This window comes from Cervus canadensis, chromosome 6, assembly GCF_019320065.1.
Source record: "Cervus canadensis isolate Bull #8, Minnesota chromosome 6, ASM1932006v1, whole genome shotgun sequence".
Classification (NCBI taxonomy): Eukaryota; Metazoa; Chordata; class Mammalia; order Artiodactyla; family Cervidae; genus Cervus; species Cervus canadensis.
Window position 1 is genome coordinate 34,827,805 of NC_057391.1, and position 17,793 is coordinate 34,845,597.

Genomic DNA, 17,793 nt, shown 5'->3' on the forward strand with positions numbered 1-17,793 from the left:
TACATATTTAATAAATATAAATAGAAATAATCCAAGTTTGAGTTTATATTACGTAGGTAAAAATAAAATGTTAATAAAATAGTAAACATGATCACAGGCAAAGCATATTCTCTGAGATAAAATACATTCAATGTTGATATAATAATTTTATTATTGATATAGGAGCGGTAAGTCATATCTATTAATATCTATATTATTTCAAAAGTATGTATTTTTGTAAGTAAATTATAAAAGACCTAAACAGTGCTTGGTTAGCCTAATTAAAATGAATAGATTTAAAAAAGATATTATCATTTTATTAACATTTAAGAGATATTTCTGTATACTGATTTGGTGACAGAATTGATTCCTCTCACTGCAATCAAAATAGCAGTTCATGCTACCAAGAGAAATAAGCCTTTGTATAAAATGTTATTTCACTCACTGCCATCTATTTACATTAGCACTTCATTTACTAAAGTATCCAGTGGTAATTTTTTAATGTATGGAACAACTTGAACTGAATTGGTAGCTTAGAGGGAGCATCTTTCATTTTTTTACATGCAAGCTATTGAAAGACCTCTACTGGGTAAAAAAATCTAAGGTGATACATTTAAGAAATACAAAAAAAGTTAATGTAAGATAACTGATACTTTCCTTTCTGGAAAAGCAATGTAGTTTAAGTAGAAATCAGTAGAAATGATCTTAATTCAGTACAGTTATGACTATTGCAGCTAGAGGCAGGCCATGGAATTGACAAGCAGTCCTTTCCTATCTAATCCCCACACAGACTACTTACTACATAATTTTCAAAAGGTATTTGTTACATAACACTTTGTTCATCCAGTGACAACAGGTTCAAAAAATTATTATCACTTTAATGTTTAACACAGTTTATTTTTATTTGGGCATGATTTCCTTGGGAGCCCTCCCAATTGTGGATTCATGTTTAAAAATAGAATGCAATTCCACCACACAGAAATATGTGCTGTGGTGACTTTTCCTTTTTGTATAAGATTGCATATCTGATGCACAAGTGACCAACAGCCAGCAAGAAAAACTGAGCCTCATTGAGAGTCTAGCGAAGATGAATTTAGAAAGCTCCTCCCTGTTACAATAGCTCACCAAGTATAGGGAAAAAACCCCAGAAAGTTCAACTCTTAAAAGGCTCAAAGGTACAAATACTTTTCCATTTATTCTCGATTGTTGAGTCATTATATAGTAGTGAAACCTCACATGCACCTGGGCTATAGCTTTAAATTTTAGAGGAGGAGCTAACAATCCACACCCATGCTGTGCATATAAAAGAAGCCCCACTAATGGTTTTAGGGAAAATGCCACAGGATTACTTAGAACTATTTAAAAAGAATAAAGAGGAAGAAGATAAAAAAGAGAGAGAGGAAATCAGGCTTGATCCCACAGTATAAAAAGAGGCTAACATGTACACAGTAAAATAAGCACATATTGTCAAAGAAGAATTACAATTTATATTTTCAAGAAAGTGTAAAATGAACTGTATGAAACAAAAAAAGATAAGAATGATACAACAGTGGAACAAGAAAATAAGGAATTAGATAAATGACCAAAATAAAGGGGAATTTGATAAGATCAGAAAAGAATGTAACATCAGAAATAATACAGCTGGATCAAGATGATAGTAGGAGCAGAAGGATAGAATCCAAATTGTGGAAAATGAATCAGTACTGTACTATGAAGGACAAGCCTGAGATTATTTCTTACACTGATGGAAAAAGATAGAAGATGATAGATTCTGAAGCAAAAACTGAACATGCAACATGGAAAGATAAAACAAGAAAGAAAAGTGGATAATATTATGTATAAATATAGATGCATTACTTCTAAATACAATACTAGCAAATCGAATCAAACCTAGTAAGAAAATAGTAGTCTATTACCAAGTTATTCCTGTAGTATACTCATAGTTCAACATTAAGAAGTGTATACTGATGTAATCTATTGCATTGAAAGAGAAATAAAGACCTAGTATTTGATATCTCAATAGATAAAATATACTGCAGATAATGTTTGAGACAATTTATGGCTTATATACTATAGCTAATTTTGGTTTCCACAAAAAACTTATGCTAGTTACAGTCATCATCATCATTTACCAGATGAGGAAATTAAGGCAGAGAGATTAAGAGACCACATCAAGCTCATCCAGTTAGAAAGTGAAAGTTATGATGTAAAGAATGCAATTTTTTTATTGTTTAAAAATTAGGTGTTCATAAATATTCGTTTGTGTATAATATGAATACAGGTGGTCTTATGAATAAATAATTAGGCAAAATTGCTCTAAAAATCTGAAGGATAAATTACTTTATAACAAGTAATTGTACATAAGCTATGCTCATCTCATACACTAGCAAGGTGGTGCTAAAAATCCTTCAAGGTAGCCTTCAACAGTACATGAACTGAAAACTTCCAGATATACAAGCTGGATTTAGAAAAGGCAGAGGAATAAGAGATCAAATTGCCAAGATCCATTGGATCATTGAAAAAGCAAGGGAATTCTAGAAAAACATCTACTTCTGCTTCATTGACTATGTTAAAGCCTTTGACTGTGTGGATCACAAAAAACTGGAAAATTCTTAGAGATGGGAATACCAGACCACCTTACCTGCCTCCTCAGAAACCCATATGCAGGCCAAGAAGCAACTGTTAGAACTGAACACAGAACAACAGACTGGTTCCAAATTGGAAAAGGAGTACTTCAAGGCTGTATATGTCACCCTGCTTATTTAACTTCTATGCAGAGGATATCATGAAAAAAGCAGGCTGGATGAAGTGCAACATGGAATCAAGATTGCCAAGAGAAATATCAGTCACCTCAGATATGCAGATGATATCACCCTAATGGCAGAAAGTGAAGAGGAACTAAAGAGCCTCTTGATGAAGGTGAAAGAAGAGAGTGAAAAAGCTTCCTTAAAACTCAGTATTCAAAAAACTAAGATCATGGCATCAGGTTCCATCACTTCATGGTTAATAGATGGGGGAAAAATGGAAACAGTGATAGACTTTATTTTCTTAGGCTCCAGAATCACTACAGATGGTGACTGCAGCCATAAAGTAAAAGACACTTGCTTCTTGGAAGAAAAGCTATGACAAACCTAGAGAGTGTATTAAAAAGCAGGGACATCACTTTGCCGGCAAAGGTCTGTATAATTAAAGCCATGGTTTTTCCAGTAGTCATGTATGGATGTGGTAATTGTACCATAAAGAAGGCTGAGCAATGAAGAATTGATGCTTTCAATTCTTTCAATGAGAAGACTCCTGAGATTCCCTTGGACTTCAAGCGATCAATCCAGTCAATCCTAAAGGAAATCAGCTCTGAATATTCATTAGAAGGACTGATGCTGAAGCTGAAGCTCCAATACTTTGGCCATCTGCTGTGAAGAGCCGACTCATTTGAAAAGACCTTGATGCTGGGAAAGATTGAAGGCAGGAGAAGAAGGGGATGACAGAGAATGAGATGTCTGGATAGTACCACCGACTCAATGGACATGAACTTGGGAAAACTCCAGGAGATAGTGGGGGACGCTGAGGCCTGCCATGTTCTGTATCTTGGCTGAATTGATACTTACACTATAATATATATTGATCAAATATTTTTGACTTGTGCATTTAAAATGAATTTTATTGCATGTAAATTATACCTCAATAAAGCTGACTTTTTAAATTGCATCTATTAAAATACTGATTGCCTAGCATTAAGTTACCAGATTTTAAAACTCAATGGGTTCAAATTCCGCCTCTGCTATTTACTTACTGTATGATATAAGGCAAATTACTGAATCACTCTAAGTTTTCTTATCTATAACATGAGGATAACAGTATTAAGTACTTCATAGAATTATTGAGAGGATTCATTTCTTACCTGAAGTGTTCAACATATCATATTATTATTATCATCATCATTACTGTTAGTACTATGTGTAGAACATGAGACTGTTGAGATACATCAAATCATGAGACAAAACCTGTTTTCATTTTCTCTTGAGACAATTCTTTTAGGGAAAAAGAGATTTGGATGAAAAGTAAACTGAAAATGAACTGAGACTGATGTTAACTGATGATAAAAAATTCATTAAACTTTAACCATTATAGTCAGTACATGATTACATGCTATATTAGTTTTCTGTTGCCACTGTACAAAAATTACCACACACTTCATGACTTAAAACAACCACACGTGTTATCTTAAAGTTCTAGAGAACAGAAATTTAAAATGAGTATAATGGAGCTCAAATCAAGATGTTGGCAGGGTTGCTATCTTCTGAAGGATCTAGGGGAGAATCTGTCTCTTTGTCATCTCTAGCTTCCAAAGGCCGCTTGCATTCAGCTTGTGGCTCCTTCATTCATTTTTAAAACCAGCAGTGTTGCATCTTCTCTTTCACATGACCTTCTCTCCTCTATCAAATCTCCGTCTTAGAAAAAAAGATATATGTGATTAAACATAGGGCCCACTGAGATTTTTTGAAATAATCTTCCTGTCTCAAAATTCTTAATTTAATCATACCTGCAAAGCCTCTTTGCCATATAAGATAACATTCAGAGGTTCTAGAGATTAGGATGTATCACCTCTGGAGACCCGCCATGTATGCCAAGTGTCCTAAGAGTAAGATTGGAAATGAGAGAGGAAGAAAAGAGCAGACACTGGAGCATGCCATGAAATTTCATTTTTAAAAGTTTACAAGTGCTCAGTTAAGGAGAAACAAGTATGAAGCCAAAATAAATACACAGAATAAAATTACATTGTTATTTTTAGGTGTTTTAAATGTCTATCTACGTTTGAAAGGACAGACAACCATAGAGAATCCACTGTGGTCTTCAAGTGGGAACAAAGGACAACGATGGAATGAGGCACATGTTAATATATATCCAATTACTTCATTTCAGGTAAGAAAAGAACAGTCATGTCTTTTGGATGGATAGATTGTTGCACCTGAGCATAATGTTAAAGGCAGAACCTGAGCAAAATTAGAAAAAGAGTATGTAAAAATTCTGATATAAGCATCACAAAAATCACATGATTGTTTCCCTTTAGTTCTAAAAGCAATGCTAAAAAGAGAAAATGCCCTTTTCTTTTATTAAGGAACATCTCTCAAGTAATATGTTTGAATAATGGTCTATCTGAATTCAAATGATTTGCCTGAAGAAAATGTAATCCATTTATATAAAATCATATGTGCATACTTTGTTCCTTGAAGACAAACAACATAGATTCTTACATAACAGAAGCTGGGTAATCAATTCTCAATCTGAATTTTACTGATGGAATTTTGTATGCTTTAACAAAATGTGTCTCCTTGTCATTTTAGTAATTTATTACTTTGATTTTCAATATCAGAGAACTTTAAACAAATTGCTTTTATTTGTTTTTTATGTAGAAAAGAAAGGCTTAGATAGGATTAAGAGAAAGAACTAATTGCAAATATATAATAAATATTTTAGCAATTATAGTAGTGGTCATCATGGCTAGAAACAATTTATCATGAAACTGTTTTAATGGAGAAAATAATGTAGTTTACTGATTTTAATAACTTTATATAATATATGTGTTTTATATACTCAGGTTGAGGTGTTTTTTTTTTTTTCATACTGGGGAGTTCTTAATTGCATTTTATGGCATTTAGTAAGGGTATGGAAATTCACACAGTGTCAGTTATGCTAATGTTTAATTGGTGGAATACTGTTTTTTGGTAACCTAATCTATAAAGTTGTAATGATTTTGAGTTAGAAATTGCATTTCTAAAACTTACCAAGATGATAAAAATGCATTCAGTTGTTCACTCTGGTAAAGAATAATGGAGTAAGTCTAGTTGATTATCTAAAAATACATAAAAGCAACTCAAATCATAGATACTAATAATTTTTTTCTATGAAAAAGAATAAAATAGTAAAAATGGAATACATGGCAGCATATTATTAAACCAGATTAAACTTGGGAAGATAGAACTCCAAAGCATTACTGATAGAAGTAACCTTAATATTAAAATGTGCATACCTCTATAGGCATCAAAAAAATCTTTCTAAAAAGACATATTTTTGCTTTCTATAGCACTGCCTTAATTAACACAAAATTATTAAATCCAATATATATACTTTAAGCATTTAAGGAATAGTTATATTAATGTTTCCTTCAGAATAATTCCTTATTGCTATAGACATCAATTTAGTCAATATTTATTGAGTACTTCCAAGATAGGCTTCCCTGGTGGCTCAGTGGTAAATAATCTGCCTACAATGCAAGAGACTTGGGTTCGATCCCTGGGTTGGGAAGATCCCCTAAAAAAAGAAACGGCAACCCATTCCAATACTCTTGCCTAGGAAATCCCAGGGACAGAGGAACCTTGCAGGCTATAGTCCATAGGGTTGCAAGGTCAGAGATGACTAAGCAACTAAACCAACACCACCACACCTTCAGGACAATCATTTATTGTCACAGACAGCAATTCAATATTTATTGAGCTAGTACTGTATGTCAGGCACATTGCTAGGCATGAAGATTTAATAATGATTGTTTACTTCAGATTGGTGGGAATACATATCTAAACACATGCATTACATAATGTAATAATGTCAGTAACAAAATATGCAGAAGTTTCTATGGGCACACATAATGAACAAGAAGAGTATGGACAAGCAAGAGGCGCCTATAGCATGGGGTGAAACCTGAACTGAAGAGAAGGATTGCAGCTCAGAAAAGGGGCTAATATTAATATCAATGCAAAGTTCAGAGTAAATAAAACATGCAGGTCGTATATCACAGGATTTGTCAGAGAAACATAGAGATGTTTATCTGGAATTTGGAATACAAAAATAAAGACTGGTGTGAGATGACATTAAGGAACCTCAAGAGCATAGGCACTGGGGAGTCATGGGAGATTTTACTCAGGGGATGGGATGGATGATGCATCACTTGGGTGGTTGTATGGAAGGTGATTCAAGGAGGTAAAATTGGGCCTGCAAACCAGTTAGGACCCTTATAAAATTCACATAAGGAATATTGAAGAGAAAAACCAGGGAAGTGGTACAAAGAAAAGAGGATAATTTCAAGATATACTTGGGTATAAAAACTAGCAGAACATTTTTATGTTGGGAATTTGGGAAGTAACCATGAATGACCAAGAAGTTTTTAACTAGAGAATATTGAGTAATGCCTGTTATTTTACCCATTACCTTAAATAACAAAGAGAGGAAAACAGAAAAGATACCGGGATGATTACTGTTATTTCTATTCTGAACATGTTAACATAACACACCTGTGGAATGTCCTCTTAACGATGTGCAGAGGGCTATTGTATATATTTTTCTGAAACTTTGAGGACAAACATGTGTAAGTCATTCATCAAGCAGTATTTTTTAGAGTAACAAGGAAGAAGATCCAGGAAAGTTTGGCGCCCACAGAATTTGAAGACTGTGATTCTCAAACTGGAAAGCAGGTCAAGTCCAGACGACTGGTCCTTAGATAGAGTTCCCACTTAAGAAATGCATAGGGTGGTAAGGAAATTAGGAAACCACCATCTTATCTAAAATTATTTCACTATTCATAATTAATTGTCTTCACAGTCACTAATCATTTCTTTTGCAATATCTAATCTACTTTCAGGGGCTTCCCAAGTGGTGCTAGTGGTAAAAGAACCCACCCGCCAATGCAGGAGGCGTAAGAGACCTAAATTCAATCCCTGGGTTGGGAAGATTCCCTGGAGAAGGAAATGACAACCCACTCCAGTATTCTTGCCTGGAAAATCCCATGAACAGAGGAGCCTGGCGGGCTACGGTCCATGCACAGGACTGTGTCTTAGCACACACGAAATCTACTTTTAACTCTATTCAGAGTATTTTTCATCTTAGCTATTATACTTTCCACCTCTTTAAGTTCAGTTTGAGGCTTTTTACAAAATGCTTTTCATATCTTAAGTTCATGTTTTGAGCATATTAAATTAAGTTACAATAACTAATTTCTGCTAATGATATCATCTGTGCCAGTTTTTGGTTGGTTTTGATTGACTGATGTTTTCTCATCTTTACAACTCATTATTTTCTTGCTTCCTTACATGTCTGGTAGTCTGACTGGGTGTCAGACATTGTAAATTTTACCTTGATAGGTGCTGGATTTTTTTTTTTTTTGTATTTATTTTGGAGTTTATTTGAGGATGTAGGTTTTTTTCCCCCAAGATTTACTTTGTTTTTGGCTCTGCTGTGTTTTTTTTTGCTGTGCGTGGGCTTTCCCTAATTGGGGAGAGCAGGGCCTACTCTCTAGCTGTAAGCAGTGTACGGGCTTCTCATTGCTGTGGCTTCTCTTGTTGCAGAGCACAGGCTTCAGGCAAACTGACTCAGTAGTTGTGGCCAAGGAGCTTAGTTGCTCTGAGGCATGTGGGATCTTCCTGGATCAGGGATCGAACCCTTGTCCCCTGCATTTGCAGGTGGATTCTTAACCACTGAGCCACCAGGGAAAGCCCTGTGGATGTAGTTTAGTTGTTAATGCTCAGAAAAGTTCTGATAATTTTTGTACTTGCTGTAAAGATTTGTTAGGTGAGATTAGAATAGTCTTTGATAGCGGGCTGATTGTTTCTCAGTACTGAGGCAAAAGTCTTCTGAGTACTCTACCCAATGCCCCATGAATAATGAGATTTTTCCAAGTCCTGTGTTAGCTGGACACTGTTCCCTTAAATGCATCTCTCTGGGCCTTTCCCAGCCTTAGGTAGTTTTCTTTCATTCGAGTCCCAATCAGGATTTTGCTGAGAACTTCAGGGGCGTCCTCTGCAGATGTCTCTTTCTCTCCAGTTCTTTCTTTGCTGGTTTTCTATCCTACATACTCAGCTGCCTTGGACTCTCAGGTCTCTCTCTTCAACCCAGATTTTCTAGGAGGCTCTACTTTTGTTCTGCTTTCTTCATAATCTATAAATTCTGCATAGGGCAGTCATAGAACAAACCTTGTTTGACTTCTATCACTCAGGGTTCACTGTTCTTCATTACCTGATGTGGTCTAGTGTTCTCAATACCATTGTTTCAACATTTTTGTCAAGTTCTTTGGCTATTTCAGTGGGGAGGATAAATCTGGTTTCTGTTACTCTATCCTGGAGGGAAGGCAATCAAAAAATGAAGATTTTGAATCAATGAATTTCTAAGCTATTTAAATTACTAATGAGAAATGAAGATAAGTAAAATATTTTTTATATTAGATCTCTAGGTTCTCCTATCTCCAAGATATTTAAAGGTCTATTGGCTAAGGATTGCATCACTTCATAAATTTTGATTGTTCAAGGAAACACAACTGCGGCATACTACTCTAATTTTTAAAATTTAATTTTGTTTTCAAGTTTCTTGTTGCTGTCAACTTTTTTTCTAACTATTTTTTTCCTCAAAATTCATTTATAAACTATCAAGCTTCTCAAAAATCTTTGGTGTGTGATGCCTACCAGAAAAGCATGGCATAAAAAAATGTATGAAATATATTGCCATATAAATTGTGAGAAGTTTTAATATTATTCAAATATAGATTTGTGGCATCCAAGGATGTCTTTAATTCAAGTGGATAGGGTTTCTCTTACCTCTTGGAATTTTAAATGAAAAATAAGTGATTCTGAGCCTCTGTTAACATTGACACATTTTATGTTTTATTTGTTAGGAGTTTGTATACATTCAAATTAGTTTGATCATAAACTCTTAAAAAAAACCACCACTTGCAAAGTACTTTGTCTAAGTCTGTCCAATATATTTGCTTAGCTGACAATAACATTATTGTGTAGTACTTTTCCAGGCAAATAGAAATTTTCTCCTACTGAAATTTCTTTGGGGCTCTTTTTCTAGAATTAATTTAGCATGATCAGTGCTTGTAATGAAAATATATTTAGCTATATTCAGAGGGATTAGGGGGAAAAGTTTCTAAAAAGTAAAATTAATACAGTGTTGTTCTTACAGTGTCCCTTTTGTTTTATATCCTACACCTAGGAAGACATTTAACTGCCTTTTTTAATCCTTTACTTCTTTCACAGTACATTTCAGACATTTTCTGAGGGAAAAGTATAGAGACATTATGAGACTGACTTTACATTTTCTAAGTCACAGGCAAAAAGAATTCTGGAGATCTGCTATTCTAATACTCTCATTTAAAGATTTGAAGTAGGCTTTGAGACAATTTATCTTAAATCACACAAATCCTTAACGTTAAATAGGGGTTGGAAAAGAGATTATAATGCTCTCATCACATCATTCTGCTTTTATATTTATCTAAGAATAATAACAATCCAGAAAATGTTGTCCTTAGTAGACATTGCATGCTTGTGTAGATATATATCTGACATTTTAAGCCAAATTCAAGGGCAGTTATAGACTTGATGATGGCTCCTGAAGTAACTAACAATTGAAAACATTTTCTAATTGCAGTTGATAGTGCCATCTAGTTCTTTCTGTTTTTGCCAGCAGTCAAAAGCTCATGTTATTATTTAAGATTAGAAGCTTTGACAACCAACTGACATTTATCCAGCAAGCTGGACAGGCAGAGTCTTGAGAAGTTACACTCAGTGTTAATATTTATGTAGTTTCTTGGAAAAAAAAATCTAAAAATAAAAAATCAATATTTAGGCTACCCACCTGTTTATTATGTTGTCGTTGTTATTGTTCAGTTGCCCAGTCCTGTCGGACCCTTTGCGACCCCATGGACTGCAGCATGCCAGACCCCCCTGTCCTGTACTGTTTATTATGTTACCTCTCTTCACATCTCTTCTGTATTAGTTATTGTATAGTTCTCCTGCTCTTTGCACATAAGAAGTGGGGAAAGGCCATACTCCCCTCTGCGATGGCCCACACTCGATGGAGTGTGTTTCTGAATCTGAATAAATCCACATGTTACCTATAAAAAAGGTGGGGGGGGAGGATAGTCTAATTATTTGCTGAACCAGTAATAAAACAAAGGTAAAATTATTAATGTTAATAGCTCTTTTCAAATTTATTCACATCCTGAGGTTTTTCCAAGTGATGTACACTGTCAGTTTTCAAACTGCATTCCAAGTCTTTGACTTTGCCTTAGCAGTAATGATCAGAACCAATATATCTCATCAGAAAGAAAACATTTGCAGAAGGCACCATTGATGTTGAGGTCAGATCATCAGAACTGTGTTGTAATCTTTGACTCCCCATCTGCTTTTACTCATTAATGCTACATGTAGCTCTTCCTACTTTTCTGAGAAATTATATTTGAACATCAGCTCTAATAGCATCATCTGTATTTTCCTACATATTGACATCTCTATCTTTATGCTTTAAAGCATTATAAATAAATGTAAGAAACTATCAATTGATGGATTAAATTAATTTTATGTAGTGTAGTTCTAATACAGAAATTCACATATATTTTTTTAAACTCCCACTAGCATTTACTCACTAGGAATTAATTTTCTGATCATGCAGTATTTCTTGCATATTAAGTATGCTGAATTGCATGCACACACTGTGAAAATATTACCATTTTAAATTTGTCACTTCAGTTAAGGGAAACCATTTTAAATAAGATCAGTGTGATTGTGTGAAGAACAGGCTCAGTAATTTGAACCCTCTTTCAGGAGACCTAAACGTCAACATTCTCTCCCTGAGAATCTAGATGCCATTAATTCTTTCTTGAAGGCAATTAAACCAAATGTGTCAGAAGTATTGAAGAGGAAAGGAACATAATCTTATCCTTGTAATGTAATAGTAGTCAGAATCATGATGGTACTTAATTAAAATATGACATAATTTAACCTATTAATTTAGAGAGTATTTCTTCTCTGAGTGAATATAATTCAGACTTTTTTCATTGCATACAGATCATATCTTCCAAGTTGAGATACATCATATTATAATGGACTATTATAGTTTCTCATCTTTGTGTTTGAGGAAAAAAGATTTTTGTCACCAAGGATTTATTTTTAAAAGCACTTGAAAGTTTGGCCAAGGTACATTATTTAAATTTAATACGTATACATTTTATCTCTGTTATCTATCTCATAGTCAAAAACAATATAAAGGAGAAAGTATCGCTCTAGGTCTTCGTCTCAAAGCCATTTATAAGTCTATTAGAATCTATGTGTCATAATCATTCAGATAGCATTGTAGTTGGTGTTCAGAGCATAAAGAGAATAATGTAATAAATATTTCTTTGTGAGAGTCCAGTGAGTTAAAAGACAATCTGTATCTTCCTAATAACAAAGCTGCTATGAAAATTAAAGGAAACAAATGAATACACTGCACAGTATATTTTTCTTTCTTCTTGTCCAAACAGGACCATCAGGAAGGTTACAGTGATTCTCTAGCCTGTTGGATTGGATCTCCCTATCATCACAAGATTTCAAATAAATATTAAAAGTACCAGTGATAACTGTACCAAGAGTTTGATCATCAAAAGTTACTTTTATCATCCCAGTAATAACTGCTACTCATTCTCTGATTTTTTTTCCACACAATAACTAAAATGCTGCTACACTTATATGGAAAGTAATCAACTTTATTCGGAGACAAACTGTATCATCTATAGTTGTACAGATAAATGTAAACAATAAGTTTACAAATCAGTTTTTACTACTTCATTTAGGATCACCATGAAGTATTCCTATAAAAGAATGTTCTAGATAGAGGTAGTCCTCTGGGCATATGACAATTCAACTTTTGCTGATTTGTATTTCTGCTGTTCATCCAACTACACACTTGTGGTCAACATTGCCAGTAGGCAAACAGCACACATATTAAAAGACGTCAGTCAATCTTCTCCCTGACATTTACCATAAAAGGCTCCCATCAACCCCTCCAATCTGACCAGACAAGAAGGGCGGCAGCGTCCTTCACAGCCTTGCTGCTTGAAGCTTTGTTTTTAGGACAAGCCTAGGTTCAATCTTGTGTTTTTGATCAAGCTGCACAGGGAGGCAGAAAGAGGGGAAGAAAAAGAAAATTAATAGGAAAAATAGAAGGCTTTAATACTTTAAACTCAGTAACAGAAGTTATGAAATGCTTTGAGCAATGGCAAGATCATTCTTTTACTGAAAGGTAGAGTCTGGCTGCTCACTGCTTAAAAGTCAGTATAAGGCCAGGTTGGTGGAAAGGAAAGTTTGCAAACACATCCTTGTTCATGCTTCCTTCCAGGATTAAAATTTGACTGGGAGGCAGAAATCTACACTTTCTTCCATTCAATCTTTAAAATACATGCATAAAAGAAAAAATTGTGATGACAACATCCTACTTCTATTTAGTATAGTATTTGTCTTGGGGACAAAGTGGAAAATATTTGATTTTGTGGAATCAGACTCATAATAGCATGAATTTTGAGTTCTGACTTTCTCCAAGATAACATTCCATTCATGTTGTTATCTTCAGGAGAGAAGACTCAGCATCACATGACTGAAACTAAGAAGGGGGTGGGAATAACCATTGATTTACTCTTAACATTGATTCTTTACAGGTAAGCAGCACGTATTAAAAAAAAAAAAGGAAAAAAGCCCCATTACTTAAACACCCATGGTTAGGAAAAAGGCAGTACTTTTTCACAGATAGATAGACTGCTGATAGGGGCAATTTAAAATGATCCTGAAGAACCATGTGTTCCAAATAATTGTGTATAATAATTATGTGAAATATATTCATTTCAGCCTTGTTCAGAATAACTGAAAATAATTTTATTGTCTAACAATAACAATACATATTGATTAAATAAATTTTGTTCTATCAATAACATGGACTATTCTGCCGCCATTAAAATGACTTCTCCTTTTCCATAGTCAGTGCTTTTGAATTTTTATACCATTGATTTTTTATTTAAATCTTGTCTCTTGTAATTTAAATAGTCCTCTGAGGGTTTTTTAGCCACTACCCAGATATCTTCCAAAACCCCACCCTAAGTCAAATGCAAATTATCATTCCCAGGCAGCCAAACTAAGGCTTCCATCATGATTCTGTCTGAGGATGGAGCATTTATACACTGCCAACTCAGTTCTAAATATTTTAACTCTGGTCTGCCATTTTATTTTGGCCTCAGTGATATAAGGCAAATTGGATGCTTTTCAAAGCATCCAAATTGGATATTTTCAAAAAATATTGCTTTTCAATATTATACTATTAACGTATAATACTTGTCTCAAAATAGGTAAGCAAGAAATCCTCTCCATATCTAATTTAATTCTAAATTAAATGTAATAATAATATAATAAAAAACTTCTCAAATCTTTTTATCCTATAAAATCATGAAACTTATCCTCATTCTTACGCACCATATTTAAGTAGGGAAAGGAAAGTCCTCAGAAAAATCACCACAAATTTACCTGTAAGGAGTCATATTAAACACTCTAAGATAAGACAGAAACAAAAAATTTTATATTCATAAAAAAAGACTTTTGCTGTAATTTGTTGCAATGAAATAAGATTAGAGATCATATTAAATTACACACATTAGTTTGATGTTGAACATAGTTCTTTATTAAGTTAATTTTTCTTCAGAAAGAACAAACTAGGTATTTCATTTTGGTACATAGAATTTTTTCTGGGAATATAGTCACTAAGTGCATAGGTTACTTTTTCTACCAAAAGGATACTGGAAGCAAGGAGAATTTGTGAGACAAGACAGAAAGTTTACAAAGAGTCTTATGTCTACAAAAATGAAATAAAAAATTGTTAATTGTCCTTATATTGACTTTGTATCCAGAATTTAGCAATAAATGTAGATTGATTTCATTCATCTATTCTTTCATCACTAATGTCTTAAGACTTTGTGATATCCACTGTTCTAGATACTGGAAGTTTGAAGATCTGCCACTAAACCCGTAAATATCTTCAAAAACAATAAATATCTTTAAAAACAAAGCATATGGGGAATATGATTAACTTATTCACTGTGTACACACTTGCTCTGGGCTTCAGTAAACATAGCACTGTCACAATGAACCTGGAACTGATTCATCCATAAAATGTATCTTTAATAGAAAGCCAGTGTTATGAGATATGTTTAGAGGACATTGGAGGGAATCTATTTCAGAGAAAAAAAATTTCCTTACCCATGAAAACAAAAAGTGATATGATTTGTTTTTTGTAGCTGTTTTTATTCTATTATTCAGTTAGGTTTAGTTTTGTTTTAAAACTGACAAGGAGCTTATAAAATGGAAAACTGCTGTACAAGGAAGATCTTATTATTGGTTTTGTTGAGAAACATTTTTTGCAAGCAAGAATTCTGAATACCACCAATAATAAATGATACCAGGATTGTCAATTTTAGGTTTGGCTCCTCTATTTCTCAATAAAAATTCATCTGCAAATCAAAGTTCTACATTTAGGTTTGTTTCATTCATATTTGTAGCTCATTTTTGAAGGTATTCGAGGTCCTGGCATAGAAGGTGACATTGCCATTGATGATGTATCAATTGCAGAAGGAGAATGTGCAAAACAAGACCTAACGACTAAGAGTAAGTGTCTCTTCTTGGATCTGTTGGTGTGATGTTAGTAAAGTAATGACTATTAGGCTAATATGGTCTAATTGTTAAAATGAATTTATTTTTAATTTGTTTATTCAAAAATTTTTTATGCATGAAACTCATAAAATTTCAAACATATTTTAAAATCAAATTATTAAATCCAGTGGTAGACACTAGACCTTAATTATTTGACCTAAAATAAAAGTAATTTTGATTTTGGTTCATATAAGGCAAGCACAGTTTGATTTTTAATTAAGGTTTTTAAATATTTTTTGTTTATATTATTAATTTCAGAGGATTTTTTAACTATTATTAAAATATCTGGCTAATTCAAATAATCAACTTACATTTGTATAGCCATGGCTATTTTTATTCCTCCAAGTTTATGAATGTATTTTCTAGGTCTAACTTTTGCCAACCATTTTAACAGATTCAATCTTGTGATGAGTCTTAGTATATATGTATTAAGTAATGGAGTAGCCTGATTTTTTTCCTGGTATGATTAATCTCCTACGTGCATCACAATCTTGTTTAGTAATTTGGTTTCACTATTTATTCTGGGTTGAGTATTATGATATAATGATATCTTCAAATTGTATTTTTTCACCAAAAATTCATTTTTAGTAAAAGAGGTTTATATAGAAAATTACAAATAATGCAAAAAGTATCAGAGTTATGTGTTGGGTTGTTGCTTTAAAATCCTCATTATATTATTCATGTGAAGGTGAGAAATTCAATATTATTCTTATGAAAAATTCCTCCAATTGAAGGATTTTCATAGAGCCATCTGGAATCTTTAATTTTGTGGTTATTTAAAGAGGTATCAAACTAAATATATATAAATAAATAATCAATGATTTAATACTTACAAAAAGAGCATGAAAATCCACTTTGTGTAAGTCTAGAGCAAATCAGAGTCTTTGTTAATTGAGTATATTTGGTGAGAAATTATATCGGTCTGGATGTTGAGAGTCAAATTTATACAACTGCCCACTGATTGCTCATAAAAACTGAATTGATCCATTTTTGAACATTGTTAAGAGACAAAAATTAAGATTGTCTACAACAATGAGCCATTTTGCTCATTTTTTTCACCTTCTTGTCATTACACTTAACATTTCAAGTAACAATTTTAGTAAAAATTTCTTCTTGTGTCTGGCTAATTTTGCTTTAGAAAACCAGTAGCTAAATCCAAATGAAGTAGGTTTATCAAATACACAGAAAAGCAAGCATTCTTCTCAGAGGGAAAAGAGATTTCTTTTGAATTTCACAACATGGATCCACAACAGCAACATTATATTAACTGAAGATAGTTACCATCTTATACAGAAATCTTACATTTTGATAATTAAATCACTGAAAATTATTATAAATCAAATACACTTTCCAAATGAGGAAAGCAAGAGAACATAATTTACTCTCCCAAAAGGAGAAAGGAGAAATGTAGCCACAGTGAAATGACCATGAAAACCCATAGGCACTTTATTATTATATGATGGAACAGTTTCATAATCAGTTTTCTTCTCCTACACTACTAAATCCAGAAAAATGTGTGACTATTTTAAGTAAGATATCTATATTTATTGGCGGTATCTTTATTTAGCCTCTGTAAATCAGAGAAAATAAATCTAATTGAATGAAAAAATTTCTTTGCTATGAGATAATATTCTGTTACATTTGTTTCTCTTTAACTATCACTTTTTAAGTTCACTTTGATGAAAACTGTTGGATGAATATTAACCTTATGTTAATTTTTAAGTGCAAACCAGCTTGGAGGCCAAAGGCCTCTTCCTAATTGCTCAGGCTCCCAACCCCTCTCCAGTAGTAAATGTAGCACTCTGGCCATGGTATCAAAAGTTGAGATTGTGTGTCTCTTTCTAACTCCAGCTCGCCCCTAGGTGAGACCCATTTTATAGCTTAAGCTCGCCCCTAGGTGAGACCCATTTTATAGCTTAAGACAGGCTAATGAATTATTGGGTTTGTCCTTGTTAGTCCTCCTAGGTAAACTACACATTCTAAGAGGTATCATGTGGATATGAAATTTACTTAAATTACCAACTACAGGAGGCATCTCAAGGCTGATCGGTAAAACAATTTTTAGTTAGAACAGACTTCATAGCACTTTAAAAAATTACACTAAGGAAAAAATTATTTACCTAATTTATAGATAATTGACTGATCTAAATATATATAATCCACTATTTGCAGTAGTTAATTCCTTTACCCATAATAATCCCTACCTAGTTTTCATAGAGTAGATTTTCTCTCGGTGGGCTTTAAGCTTAAACATCTCTGAAAACTTAAAAAAAAAAAAAAGCTGACCTTTTAGATTTTTGAGAATTTTCTCTGTGTGCATGCC

General features: G+C 33.3%; 1 protein-coding gene across 1 annotated transcript in view; it reads left to right on the forward strand.

Moving 5' to 3' along the window:
- MDGA2 (MAM domain containing glycosylphosphatidylinositol anchor 2) overlaps nucleotides 1-17,793 on the forward strand; it is an 858,597-nt gene that overhangs the window by 836,276 nt on the left and 4,528 nt on the right. The window contains exons 15-16 of the mRNA XM_043471432.1: nucleotides 4,769-4,899; nucleotides 15,320-15,425. Of these exons, the coding sequence (XP_043327367.1) occupies nucleotides 4,769-4,899; nucleotides 15,320-15,425 (237 nt within the window). The remainder of the gene's footprint in view (nucleotides 1-4,768; nucleotides 4,900-15,319; nucleotides 15,426-17,793) is intronic.